General features: G+C 34.4%; 2 protein-coding genes and 1 pseudogene across 3 annotated transcripts; 1 reads left to right on the forward strand and 2 right to left on the reverse strand.

The window, feature by feature from the left end:
• LOC104730001 (ubiquitin-conjugating enzyme E2 4-like) lies at positions 1,664-3,880 on the reverse strand. Its single transcript, XM_010449057.2, has 6 exons — positions 3,652-3,880; positions 3,467-3,546; positions 2,883-2,997; positions 2,741-2,793; positions 2,506-2,634; positions 1,664-2,019 (listed from the first exon to the last, which is right to left on the reverse strand). Exons 1-6 carry the CDS (start codon positions 3,693-3,695, stop codon positions 1,871-1,873), a joined length of 570 nt encoding a protein of 189 aa, XP_010447359.1. The 5' UTR covers positions 3,696-3,880; the 3' UTR covers positions 1,664-1,870.
• LOC104730011 lies at positions 4,394-6,984 on the reverse strand (annotated as a pseudogene).
• LOC104730045 (DNA repair helicase XPB1-like) lies at positions 8,992-13,524 on the forward strand. 2 transcript variants are annotated; one of them, XM_019236210.1, is made up of 17 exons: positions 8,992-9,026; positions 9,156-9,231; positions 9,314-9,482; positions 9,574-9,796; positions 9,903-9,959; positions 10,178-10,321; positions 10,407-10,487; positions 10,575-10,662; positions 10,862-11,199; positions 11,388-11,463; positions 11,566-11,759; positions 12,002-12,165; positions 12,253-12,325; positions 12,416-12,529; positions 12,617-12,697; positions 12,795-13,174; positions 13,314-13,524. In XM_019236210.1, the coding sequence occupies exons 1-16, from the start codon at positions 9,009-9,011 to the stop codon at positions 13,167-13,169; spliced, it is 2,271 nt and encodes a 756-aa protein (XP_019091755.1). In that variant the 5' UTR covers positions 8,992-9,008; the 3' UTR covers positions 13,170-13,174; positions 13,314-13,524. The 2 variants fall into 2 exon arrangements, with proteins under 2 accessions (XP_019091755.1, XP_019091759.1); XM_019236214.1 differs by having other exon boundaries at positions 9,320-9,482; positions 12,795-13,216.

Here is a 13,582-nt window from a genome sequence, read left to right on the forward strand (position 1 = left end):
TTTTTTTTTTTTTTTTGGCAGAGTAAACACTAAACAGAGAAGAGTTTAATTTGTACACCAAAACAACAATTAAAACATATATATAAAACCATAAATAAACCAAGTTTATATATGTAGTTAAAAAAATTATGAAGATCTAATCTTAATAAGTCTACATAATATATAGTAAATCTAACATGTATCTAAAATATGTGTTTATCTATCTCCTAAAAGAAAAAGGAGATAGACTAATTTAAATGAGAATTGATGATAGACTAATTTTCATTATGGTTTCTAAACTCCAAACTTATTGATTTATCTCTCTCTCTCTCTCTCTCTCTCTCTCTCTCTCTCTGTGGTTGAAAAGTAAATATTAATTAGGACGATGGTATCTTCGTTCTGGTCCTGGAAGGAAACGCTTCTAATGTTTTTTCCAATACTCTTCGGCATACTCGCCCTCCTCATAAGTATCATCTGGCAAATTTGCATCAAGTTATTCAAGTGTATTCAACCTCCTACGGAACCAGCTCTTGAGACTCACCAAAATCCTCCACTGTCTCAGCCTCAACAAGACATTGAGACCGGACATCTAAGGCCGCCTCAGTCTCAACAACAAGACATCAAAACCGGATATACGAGTTGGATCAAGGAAGTAAAGTTTAAAGATATCATCAAAGAAGATGGATTTGGTGATAAGATTTGTTGTTCAATTTGTCTTGAAGAGTTTGAAGATGGCCATGCGATTGTTCACATAAACAAGTGTAGACATGTTTTTCATCGTTTTTGTATTGTTTCTTGGCTGAAGCAGAACCGAAGCTGCCCGAATTGTCGATGTTTTTGACTAGGGCTGGGTTTTATTTTTTTTTAAATATGATTTGATCCCATTATAGTTCGATTTATTTCATAACTGTGTTAGTTTCCGAATTTAATAGTAGCAAACTATACGAAAACACTTAGTTTTGATTTATTTTGGATGCTTTTAAATCTTATGGAAGATCTTCTTTTAAGTGGTTACGCTAGCACAGTTTTGCTAGAAAACTAACTGCGGATGAGATCATCACAAAGAGCCCTTGGAGCTCCTTCATACGTAATACGTTGACTTTGAAGAGCACCTGAAACATGATACTGATGAAATTTAAGTGCATAACTAGAGAATTCAAGACTAATTCCAAAATATGGTACTAAATATTGCATGCTTTGAAGAATTTTAATTACAATTGGAAAAATATATAACTTCGAGTGACAAATACAAGATCCAATTAAACATGGTTCTAATACATCATTTAATTTAATTAATTTCTTTAGAATTTTATTAACATAAAACGATTTTGGTATATTTATCTTCCTACCTAGGATAAAGGTTATCATCTTTGAGAATTAAAAACAAAGCCATATAGTAAGACTTGTTCGACATCTTGCAAAGAGAAATTTAGTAAATGTTTCTTTTGGTTTGAAGGAGCCAAAATGTGACACATGGACCATAATGTTGCAAAAATGTGACTCACGAACCATTTAACAATCTAGATCAAAATATAAAGGTAGGTACAGTATAATATATTACCATTGATATGGATTTGTATCATGCCTATCTATGTAAAATCTAAACTTTGTTTCAAATAGTAGTAGTAATTAGTAAACGATGTTAGAGAAAAGAAAATAGAATAAAAGCCTACATAAAAATAAATTATCGAATCAATAACCGGTCTAAACCGGAAAACCCCACTTATTTGAAATTGAAAAGACTAACAATTCGGTCGGTCTAATAATGTACACAAACGTCCGGTCCGATAAATTAAACAGGTGAACAAAGCACAAAGGGAGAAATAGATTTCACAGTTCTCAGTTATAAGCATGATCATATACATAGAACAAGCTCCCTACCAAAGCCGATTCAGGGATCTGGTTTGCCTGCAATAGCAACATCATCATCATCATCATCTTCATCTTCGTCATCTGAGCCGAATTCCTCTTCACTTAGTTCTTCATCGCTAGACTTATCTTCTGAACCTTCCCCTGGCTTTGCATACTTCTCACAGTATTCTGAAACCGCAATACCCAACAAAGATGAGCAAAATAACCCATCAAAACTTCCTTAAAATTGTCCCCAAAATACCTCAACCACAACATAATCAAGAACTTGTAAAACGCCTAAACATATACAATGATATCATTATTCACCTCATTACTTAAATGCTCCTAAACTTTGAAATGATCAGAAACTTTATCTTATCATGAAATTGTAATGAGTAAATCATCGTATAATCACTTGCACATCGTTAACAATTCATATAAATCAAACAAAAGCTATAATTCATGAGAACAAATAAGCACGAATGAATGAGAGGAACATTCATCGTTAAGAATGGTAATCTCAAGCACGCACACATTAAGAACAGGTTCAAGATACTAACAATTCTCAGTATCCTAAAATCTTTATACCTCACATCACGCAAATGAAAAAAACAACTTCAAGAAACTAACAGATATTTCATATCTCTTAACACACCAGAATCTGATTAGACCTACCTTTAACTCGCTGTTCATAAGCAGGACGATCACGCATCATCAATGCAGCAGCTTCTCCGTTCAATGGATCTGATGGGTTTGGATATAACAGAAGCTGGGGAAGAAATGTCTCAAACACATTCACAAGGTCTGAATCAAAAAAAAAGAAACCCAAAAACATAAGGTTAAATCAAAACTTCAAAACAACAACAATCATTTTTATTTCAAAATCAACCACATTTGAAATGGCACTTACCGAACATAGGACTCCAAGTTTGGTTAATCACATCTAAACAAACAGAACCCGACCTGCGATAACAAAACACACCAAAGATAAAAAAGATACAGAGGACAGATACTAAAGGTTCCAATAAATAATGCAAAACATTAAAACTCACAGTTCATCAACATTGGGGTGATAAATTTTAGTGATGAAACCAACAGATGGAGATTTGTAAGGATAAGCATCTGGAAGCTCAACTCTTATCTTCCACACACCTCCTTGATAGAGACCTATCATATCAACAAACACATAAAACCCACAAATAAGAACAGAACAAAAAAGCATTTCTTCACAACTTAACACCAGAAGCATCCCAAGCGCCTAACTAATCCCGGAGGCCGGAGGTGAGTAAAGTAATTATAGCAAAAGCAAGTAACCAACACACAGTGTGTTAACACAGTAGAATCAAACCAGGGCAGAAGCAAGTTTTCAAACCTTAGATCCGAATCCACCATGCGACCAACACACGAATTTTACAGAAAAAATGAACAAAATCTAAAAAAGAAACCATGAATAATTGCAAAAACCCTATATCAATCATTTCATAAGTGTAATCATCAGAATCAGAAAATCAAAAAACAGTAAAGTTAACACACACAGAAGTGTGTCTGATTAAGAAGACTAAGACAATCAAACGAAACTTCAATAAAAACAAAAACATAGTTGTGTTTTGTGTTTTGTCAAAATTGTAAATCTTACTGTCTTTGGGACCATTGAATTCAACATAGAACTCTTGCATGCCATCGTTGATCGTCTCCACTTTATAATCGCTCATCATCCTGTATCAAATCAATCCAAACCCCAAAATCATCAATAAGAAACCGACATTAGAAAAGTTAAAAAAAAAAATTCAAAATTGAAATGAATGAAAAAAGAGTGATTACAGTTTCATCATATCCATTTCTCTGCGTTTGCTTGGTGAAGACATTTTTTTTCTTTCCTCTGAGTTTTCTGGGTTTTTTATTTTATTTCTTCTTCCGGATTCGAGTGGAGATGATGAAGAAGAAGAAAAATGTGTGAGAGAAAAAGGAAAGATTTTTGTTTTATTTCTTTATTAAATTCTCTTTTTTTCTTTCTTCTTTCGATGATGGAGAGAGTGAATCGAAGAGACCGTATCTCTTCAATATATATATATATATATACAGTATATGAATCTTACCTCAGTAAATTTTGTTATCTTTTTTTGCTTTTTTTAATTACTTTCTCCCTAAGTTTTTCTTTTTAATTACTTTCTCCCAAAGTTAGATTTCACATTTTGTTTCTATAGAAAAAAATCACTTCACTTTTATAAAAATGTATGGATTTTAAATAATAATAAAAAATTCAATTATTCATAGTCTAACAGTATTAAATTACATTTAAAGCGGTGACACAATTGAACGTAAAGTAGACGCTTTTACGCCACGTTGAACTTGTTGGTGTTGTTCGACCAAAAAAATGGTTTGGGTGGACATGTCCGATCACATTTAGAATAGACTATAATAACTACTCAACTATTTTAGCTCTGACAATGTTATTTATTAGTACAACATAATGTTGTCAAACAAATCAAATAGACTAATAGTGCGTCTACACGTAATGGTATCATTTACTAGATAAAGTCTCCTTGATTTTGACTTACTGATGTAATTAAAGAGATGTACCACACGTATTCAACAAGTGAGACTAGTGAACATACAAACTTTCGAAAACATAAAATGAAATAAAAAGAGAATGAACAACAGAACAAGGCACTAAACTAAAATCCGAACCCTAAATATGCATAATAATAAACTCAATTTCAGTTTGATTAATATTTTTCTCAAACCCAAGAAAAAAATGAATCAAACCCAAATTGAAAACCCAGCTTTAAACAAAGAACAGAACATCTAGCAGATTTTTTTTTTTTCTTTTTCATTTCTGTCTTTTTTTTTTTGTATTCACATAAGTGAATCTAAAACACAAACTCTAATTCTTAGGTCTCTCCTTTCGTAGACGACTTGAAACGTCTGTACAAACATATGTATAATCAACATCACTGATATGTTTTTGTAAATTCAACTATTAGTGTATTCTTACCAAACGTTTTTTTTTTTCCTTCTTTTAAGTTTTCTTCTCCTTTTCACCAGTTTCTTTGTTCCGGTACCTTCTAAGCTCCGGTACTTGCGTGTTGCTAGTCGAGAGGAGAGTCAAATATCATTTCCTGCAGACCAAAACGGATCCTCTCAGACAAATCCCCCGGATGTATAACAAATATGTAAACAAGTAGAATTGGGAGTACTCATTATGGTTTACTAGAGAATAGAGTTTTCCGGAATACACCAAAGAAAATAATGTACCGTATTGCAGACAGGGCAAGTTTCACTTCTCTCCATCCATTCTAGAATGCATGCAAGGTGAAAATGGTGATCACATTTGGCTAGAAGTTTTGGGTTCTGGATATCATATTCTGAATCAAAAACGAAGACAAGATTATAATATAAAAACCATTCGCAGTCATATAAGGTACGTTGTCTTTCAGATGTGGGAAAATCAAAAAAGTTCTTACCTTCCAAACATATGGGACAGTCCTCCTCTTCCTCTATTGGAACAAAGACGGCTTTTGATAGCTTGGGGTCTATATCTTCAGCAGATTCAAGATCAATCTCTGTTTGGATTTTGCTATCCATTTCTTTATGTGAGCAAGTAGTTGGAATCCCGAGGGTAATACCATCGACTGTTTCTTGAGCAGGCTCGGTATTAGCAGGTTCCACTGAAACCTCTCTTATATCAACACAAGCAGCCTGTTCACCATTTGCTGGTGCTGAGGAATTCCAATAGCCACATCGAAAGGGATAGGCGCTGGCGGTGGTATATAAGCATCAGGAGATGATGTCTCTAAGTTTGTGTCTACTACTACAACACCAGTAGAGATTGCAGAGGAAGTCCTGTTATGAGCAGAAGATAAAGGCACACGCTCTTCTGTTGCCCTCGGGTACTGCAAATACAAGTCATAAAAAGAAATTCAATCTTACAGTGGAAAACTCAATCCCCATATGCATCTCTAAGCTATATGAATCCGAGACAGAACAAGATTGATTGATTTGCAGAACAACACACACACACAAAAAAAAGAAGTAGCAAATGAATAAGGAAGTGGGAGAAGCATCACACTAACGTAGTAGTACGGAGGTCCAAGATCTACATCAGCTCTTCGTGAAGAAGAGCAACAACAGCAACCTCCCATCTCTTCTTCTTTTTTTTCTTTTCTGTTTTTTCTATCAGAAACTACAAAAACCGAAGACTCTCCATCTATGCTAACCTACAAGAAATGTGAAGCAACAAGAAACAGAATTACATTTTCGAATTCCATAAAAGAGTAACAGTGAGTATCCATCACATATATGCAAGAAACTGAAACAAGTTTTTATCGTTTTCGATATCAGTTTAAGCTGTCTATATACACAAGCAAAGCCTGATCAGTGACAATAACTAAATGAGAGCAGAACACTTGAATCACTCCAAAATACAGCTACTCAACAAGTCCAAATCTACTCTTAATAATCAAAGATAGAAAAACACCAAAAAGAACCTCTTCGCAAAACCAATTGAAAATCGAAACAACAGAGTTTGTTATAAAGCCTAAGGAGCATCTCTAAAATCAGGGAGAAAGCCAAAATTCACAATCTCTTTTAGCACATCTTTACACACAACTAGAGTGAATTCTAAATACTAACATGACCCAAAGCTACAAAAAAAAAAAACAATTCTACTCGGAATTCAACTCCAACACAAACAAGAAACCCAAAACAAAACAAAAAAAAACCCAAAAGCTTCATAGAGAGAGAGAGAGAGAGCAAGCTAATCCGTAAAACCCTAAACCGAAACTCCATAAACATGAGAATTCTCAGAATCTAGCATAAACACAGCGGGAAAAAAAATAGTAAAAACCCATAAAAATTAACAAAAATAGAATAAAAAATCAAGCTCATAGTAAAAGCAAAAAAAAACCTAAAGAACAACGATCACTAAGAAAGATCAAAACACCCAAACAAGAATCGCGATCATCTTCTCGAGATTGAATACAGAGAAGCGGAATTGAAAATCTCAAAATCAAAAAGAGAATTTTACTTTTTCTTTTCTCGGGAGAAGCTCTTTTGTTTTGTCTTCGTCCTCTCTCTTTCTTTCTCTCTCTGCTTCTGTGCTTTTGCGGTGCTGTTTATCGTGCGCTCTATCAAAAACGACTTTACTAAGAAAAATACAAGACTCTTCACACTGACAATATAATATATAAATGATAACTTACCTAATTTAATTATTAATATTACTATATACTAATTTTTCCATAACAAAAACGGTAATATTCCTCTTCACCCCACGGTAAAATATTACCAATCAAATATTTGATCTTGCTATAAAAATACTTTATTTACATTATTACATAATAGTCAAGACAAACATTTTTTAGTAGAATAAATATACCAATTTTTATTACTAGGCAAAAATTCTAACAAACCAAAATTATTGCAGCAAACCGAAATTTTAGACAATTCATATATATATTTTAGTTTGTTGTTTATTCTATTCTTGACATAACAATGGCAAACAATAGACCATAGTTTTTGAACAATACTTGGGTTCACTCCTAGGGATGAACCTCTTCATTCACCCCCTAACAAAATAAGGCAATAAAATCTGTATACATTATTATAAAATGAAAAAACTTAAATCGCACTTTAATAAACCCAAACCGACATATATAAAATCTAAACCCTAACCATCTCATTTGTGAACCCAAACCGATATATAATTTCGTTCTACTTATAAAATCTAAACCCTAATCATCTCATTTGTGAACCCAAACCGACATATAATTTCGTTTTAATTGTGAAATCTAAACCCTAACATCTCATTTGTGAACCCAAACCGACATATTATTTTGTTCTACTTGTAAAATCTAAACCCTAACTATCTTATTTGTGAACCCAAACCGACATATAATTTCGTTCTAATTGTAAAATCTAAACCCTAACCACCTCATTTGTAAACCCAAACCGACATATAATTTCGTTTTAATTGTAAAATCTAAACCCTAACCACTTCATTTGTAAACCCAAACCGACATAATTTTATTTTAAGTTTAAAAATCTAAACCAAGCCAATATTTAACTTTCCTTAATTAAAAGTATACAGAATTTGTTTTCTTAATTTGGTTTGCTTTTTAATTTAATTTAAATTTAATTTTAAAATAAAATATTAGATAGAAGATTCTGATTGGCTGAGAGAAGAGGGGGTGAATGGATAGGTTCACCCCCTAGGGGTGAACCTAAGTATTTTTCATAGTTTTTTGTATCTCATAGAATTGGTTATTCTTTAGAATAATCTATTTTTTAGTTTACTAATGAATCATTTTGCAAAAAATGATGGTTTTTTGTAATAATTTTTTTCCCAAAAAAAATTGTTGTAATCGTTTTAAAAAAAATATATATTTGTTATAAATATGTCTTTATAGTTTATACTACTTAAATTCTTCTAGTGTTGGACATCTAAGATTTTTTAAAATAAATTTTTTATTTGAAAGTTCTTCATATATAAGGGTTTTGCGAAATGCATGGTTAGTGTGATAGATATATAACAATTAAAGAAAATTTAGCAAACCACTTTTTTCAGACCAAAAACCCCGAACCAAATCCAGACATTCAGACCTGTTTATTACCATGTTTTACCTGATTATTAACATGATTATTATTAATTTATTTTTATTTTATTTTATTTTGACATTAAACATGATTATTTGTAAATTAAGTATTTGACTTTAGTAGATACTCTACTTTTTTTTATTAACGTTAAATAAGAAAGCCCATATAAAAGAGGCCTATTAAAGCCCACATATGATACGTTATTGCAGCCTTTATATATGAATCGAGTTCGTATATTCCTGCTCTATCAATTTTCTTCCTCCGCATCATCAAAAACGAGTAACGGACTCGCCATAACAAAAATATCGCCGGAGACGCAGCTCCATTCGCCAATTATCTTACACCGGGATTTTTTCACGGCGCTGTTTGTCTTCCCTCCGTCGCGTACAATTGTAACCTTCTGAGGAAATCACGATCTGATAACAATCTTGGGAGAGCAACAAAAAGAAGAAGATCAATATGGGGAATGGTAACAGTCTCGATCTTAGGGATTTTTTTTTGTTTTGGCTTAGTAAATCGAATTATGCGGTCAGTCATTTGGGATTTTTGATGTTTCAGGTGAAAGAGGTAGACCTAACAAGAAGATGAAGTACGCTGGGAAGGTTCGTGTTGAATATTTTCATCATCAATGCTTGTTAGTGTGTGTAATTGTCGTCTTCAGATGTATTGGTTTATTATGATTTAAGGCGTTTCAATGGAAGTATAATGTGATATTAGTGTTAAATTCTCAGGATGATCAGAAGATGAAGAACATCCAAAACGCTGAAGATTACTATGATGATGACCCTAATGAGGGTTCTCGTGATGGTAAAATTGATTACTCTCTAGCATAGTTAGATAGGTAAATTTTGGAACAATATTGAATAGAGTATTATAATGGGGTTTGAAGGTGAAGGAGAGGAGAAGAAGAGGGATTTTACAGATTTGGAGTTGAAGCCAGATCATGGGAACAGGCCTTTGTGGGCTTGTGCTGATGGAAGGATATTTTTGGAGACGTTTTCTCCTCTCTATAAACAAGCTTATGATTTCCTTATCGCCATTGCTGAACCTGTTTGCAGGTCCTCATCTTACATGTTTGTTTTAGAGATTTCGATTTTGTTTTTGATTATATCAATGTATACAAGTTATGATTTTGGATCTGATTTTCAGGCCAGAGTCAATGCACGAGTATAATTTAACCCCACACTCGTTGTATGCTGCTGTTTCCGTTGGTCTTGAGACAGAAACTATCATCTCTGTTTTGAATAAACTGTCTAAGACTAAGCTACCCAAGGAGATGATTGATTTCATCCATGCTTCTACTGCTAATTATGGCAAAGTGAAGCTGGTTTTGAAGAAGAACCGTTATTTTATTGAATCCCCATTCCCAGAGGTAAGTTATCCAGACTTATCCTCTTTCTTTCTATAGTTTTGTGTATTGGATTTTTGTTTAGTTTTTCTGTTGGTTTTGCTCACTCTTTAAAGATAAACAATCTCAGGTGTTGAAAAGGCTTCTCAGCGATGATACTATAAATCGAGCTAGATTTTCTTCTGAGGTACGATAGATATACATACCATGATTTTATTCCCGTAGGTTCTCTTGGTTTCGTCTTCAAATTATAAGTTCTCTTGAACTATGTTTCTGTTGGTAGATAAACTCATTATCCTTCTCCTTAAGCTTATTGATTCATGGAATGTGGAGTTCATTTTTCTTATACCTATATGACTTCTCCTCAGTATGTCGAACCAACTTGATTTAACTTTTTTATGCTAGCCATATTATGACGGTGATGGATTTACGATTGGAAAAACAAGCGGTGAACTTGAGGCTGGACCCGGAGAGCTGTTGAATGAAGCAGAATTGGCAGCAGCAGCAGAAGAGAAAGAAACTCACCCGTTTGAGATAGACCCTTCACAGGTGATGAGTTGTGTTGATGAGTTGGTAGTGTTGTATGATCTTTACTTAACTTGTGATGTCATGTTCTTTTGCTCTTGGTGTGTAGGTGGAGAATGTGAAGCAGCGTTGCTTGCCAAATGCCTTGAATTACCCTATGTTAGAGGAATATGACTTCAGGAACGACAATGTGAGTAACATATATTACACTAAGGCCAATTTTTACTTACCAGCGCTGCAGGTCTGTGATTGTTAATAACTTGCTGGTGTCCCTCAGGTTAATCCTGATCTTGACATGGAACTGAAGCCCCATGCACAACCGAGGCCATACCAGGAAAAAAGTTTGAGCAAAATGTTTGGGAATGGTATAACTGTCCACATATTTTTTCTTAGTAATTCAGTTATATGGCGACTGTTTAATTGATATAGAACGTCTCTTAGATATTTAGATTTGTACTTTCGTACAGTGTTCTGATCTAGCTTCATTTTGGAACTCCTAATAGATAAGTATCTTTGTAATTTCTCCTGAAAAATTGTGACTGATCTAGAATCTTGATTCTGAAGGACGAGCAAGATCTGGGATTATTGTGTTGCCTTGTGGTGCTGGTAAATCTCTAGTTGGGGTTTCTGCAGCGGCTCGTATAAAGAAGAGTTGTCTTTGTTTGGCGACGAATGCTGTCTCGGTGGATCAATGGGCATTCCAGTTCAAGTTGTGGTCTACTATAAGAGATGACCAGATATGTCGTTTCACTTCTGATAGTAAAGAACGATTCCGTGGAAATGCTGGTGTTGTTGTGACAACCTATAATATGATTGCCTTTGGTGGTAAACGATCTGAGGAAGCAGAGAAGATTATAGAAGAAATGAGAAACAGAGAGTGGGGGTTGCTGCTCATGGACGAGGTAATCAAAAAGTTCTTAATTTGACGTGTCTTTAAAGTGAAGTTAGTGTTTGCTAGTAGTTTCTTTGCGGAATAGTCATATGTGGTTCATCGAGAAGGTGTATCCAGTGTTGAGCCCGTGAATGTTCTCTATAAACAATTAGTTTCCATTCAATGCTTAACTTTTCAAGATTTATGTTTTCTTGATAGGTGCATGTGGTTCCGGCCCATATGTTTAGGAAAGTTATCAGCATCACAAAATCTCACTGCAAGCTAGGACTTACAGGTAACTGAAAAGTTCATTTTACTGGAAAGTTATCAGCATCACAAAATGTGTTGTACTTCAGTTGCAGAAGCTAAGTCTCTTTTTTTGGTCTTTTTTGTTCAGCCACCCTTGTGAGAGAAGACGAAAAGATTACAGACTTGAACTTCCTTATTGGCCCGAAACTATATGAAGCCAATTGGCTAGATTTAGTTAAAGGAGGCTTTATTGCTAATGTTCAGTGTGCTGAAGTATGGTGTCCTATGACCAAAGAGTTTTTTGCAGAATATCTGAAGAAAGAGAACTCCAAGAAAAAACAGGTTCATTAATATCTTCGCATTGTTCTCCATTTTCCTCGGCGATTTACTGGAAAAAGAAATCTTAGATAGTTTGCTATCTGATTGTATGTTTGTTTCATCTAACACTAGAGTCCATAAATTTTTAGTCACCTTTAAATATGGTAAACATCAATATTAATAGTGCAAATGCTCTAATAGATCACCCTGTAATTGTCTATGGAAACCTCTTGACATTTACATATCTTGTCTTCTGGTATCTGCAGGCGCTTTATGTCATGAACCCTAACAAGTTCAGAGCCTGCGAGTTTCTGATTCGATTCCATGAACAACAACGTAAAGATAAAATCATTGTCTTTGCAGACAATCTTTTTGCACTTACAGAGTATGCAATGAAACTCCGGAAACCGATGATTTATGGTGCAACCAGGTTCGTTAAAGAACACCTCTTTGAGAGCACATTTGTTTATGTTTCATTCAACTTACAATCTGATAATTCTCTTTGTTCAATATGTAGCCATATTGAACGAACCAAAATTCTCGAGGCTTTTAAAACCAGTAAAGACGTGAACACAGTCTTCCTATCAAAGGTATGAACATTGTTTCCTTCATTGTAGAAATTTGTCCATTCCATGTTCGTTAGGGAACCTAATTTCGGTTTGTTTTCTTTAACCACACAGGTTGGTGATAACTCTATAGATATCCCTGAAGCTAATGTGATTATTCAGATATCGTCACATGCTGGTTCTAGACGTCAAGAGGCTCAACGTTTGGGTCGTATCCTTAGAGCTAAGGTGTGATTATCTGTATATACTCAGCTCTCTCGTAGATCCTCTTGTTGGCTGGATCCAACAAGTTTTATTTCTCGGTGATCAAAACAGGGAAAACTTGAAGATAGAATGGCCGGTGGAAAAGAAGAGTATAATGCATTTTTTTACTCGCTTGTTTCGACGGATACACAGGTAAATCACTAGTTTGGGTGAAGTAGAGAATGAAACCTATGTGTCTCTAGTGAATAGCTAGCTGATTTAAGGATTGTTAATATGTTTGGAATTGCAGGAAATGTATTATTCAACGAAAAGACAGCAGTTCTTGATCGACCAAGGTTATAGCTTCAAGGTAATAACAAGCCTACCACCTCCGGACGCTGGTTCAAGCTTGAGCTACCACAGTCAAGAGGAACAGTTGTCTCTTCTCGGAAAGGTGTTGAATGCTGGAGACGATTTGATTGGTCTAGAGCAACTCGAAGAAGACACAGACGAAATGGCTCTTCAGAAGGCGAGACGAACCATGGGGTCGATGAGTGCAATGTCCGGTTCAAAGGGAATGGTGTACATGGAATATAACTCAGGCCGTCACAAATCTGGTCAACAAATCAAGAAACCTAAAGACCCAACCAAACGACACACTATCTTCAAAAAACGTTACGCGTGAAAAGAGTAAGCTTTTCGAGAGTTTATTCTGCCCATTTTTTTTCGGCGGTATGTTTCGATTTTTAACTTTTTTTTGCTCTGCAGAGCTTTACTTTGTAGTTAATACATATCTTACCTAACTTGGGTTATTTTTGTTTTTTAACAGCTGATTTCACTAAGAAGTTGTAATGTGGTCGACTGGTACAAGAAAATGGGGAGCATAATGAAAGTTTACAAACAGATGATGATATGGAAAATTTTCCTAGCATATTGCAGTTTCGAATAAATTTTTTCAATATGTAAGATTTTTTTAAGAGGCTAAAAAAAAGAGGGGGATTGGGCTCAAATTGAGAATATTTAAGCCCATATAAATAGGCCTATTAAAGCCCATATTTGACCCGTTATTATTTGTAGCCTTTTATAATATATGAAGTC

The sequence above is a fragment of the Camelina sativa genome, chromosome 2, assembly GCF_000633955.1.
Source record: "Camelina sativa cultivar DH55 chromosome 2, Cs, whole genome shotgun sequence".
Lineage (NCBI taxonomy): Eukaryota > Viridiplantae > Streptophyta > Magnoliopsida > Brassicales > Brassicaceae > Camelina > Camelina sativa.

What these genes read in the sequence shown, in the direction of transcription:
- LOC104730045 (XM_019236210.1), top strand. An exon ending in GAGCAAAATGTTTGGGAATG is followed by an intron (nt 10,663 to 10,861) that starts GTATAACTGTCC and finishes TTGATTCTGAAG; the next exon opens with GACGAGCAAGATCTGGGATT. An exon ending in CTGCAAGCTAGGACTTACAG is followed by an intron (nt 11,464 to 11,565) that starts GTAACTGAAAAG and finishes TTTTTTGTTCAG; the next exon opens with CCACCCTTGTGAGAGAAGAC.
- LOC104730001 (XM_010449057.2), bottom strand. Translation starts at nt 3,695, where the DNA reads ATGTCTTCACCAAGCAAACGCAGAGAAATGGATATGATGAAACT. An exon ending in ATTCAATGGTCCCAAAGACA is followed by an intron (nt 2,998 to 3,466) that starts GTAAGATTTACA and finishes TTGATATGATAG; the next exon opens with GTCTCTATCAAGGAGGTGTG. An exon ending in AACTTGGAGTCCTATGTTCG is followed by an intron (nt 2,635 to 2,740) that starts GTAAGTGCCATT and finishes TTTTTGATTCAG; the next exon opens with ACCTTGTGAATGTGTTTGAG.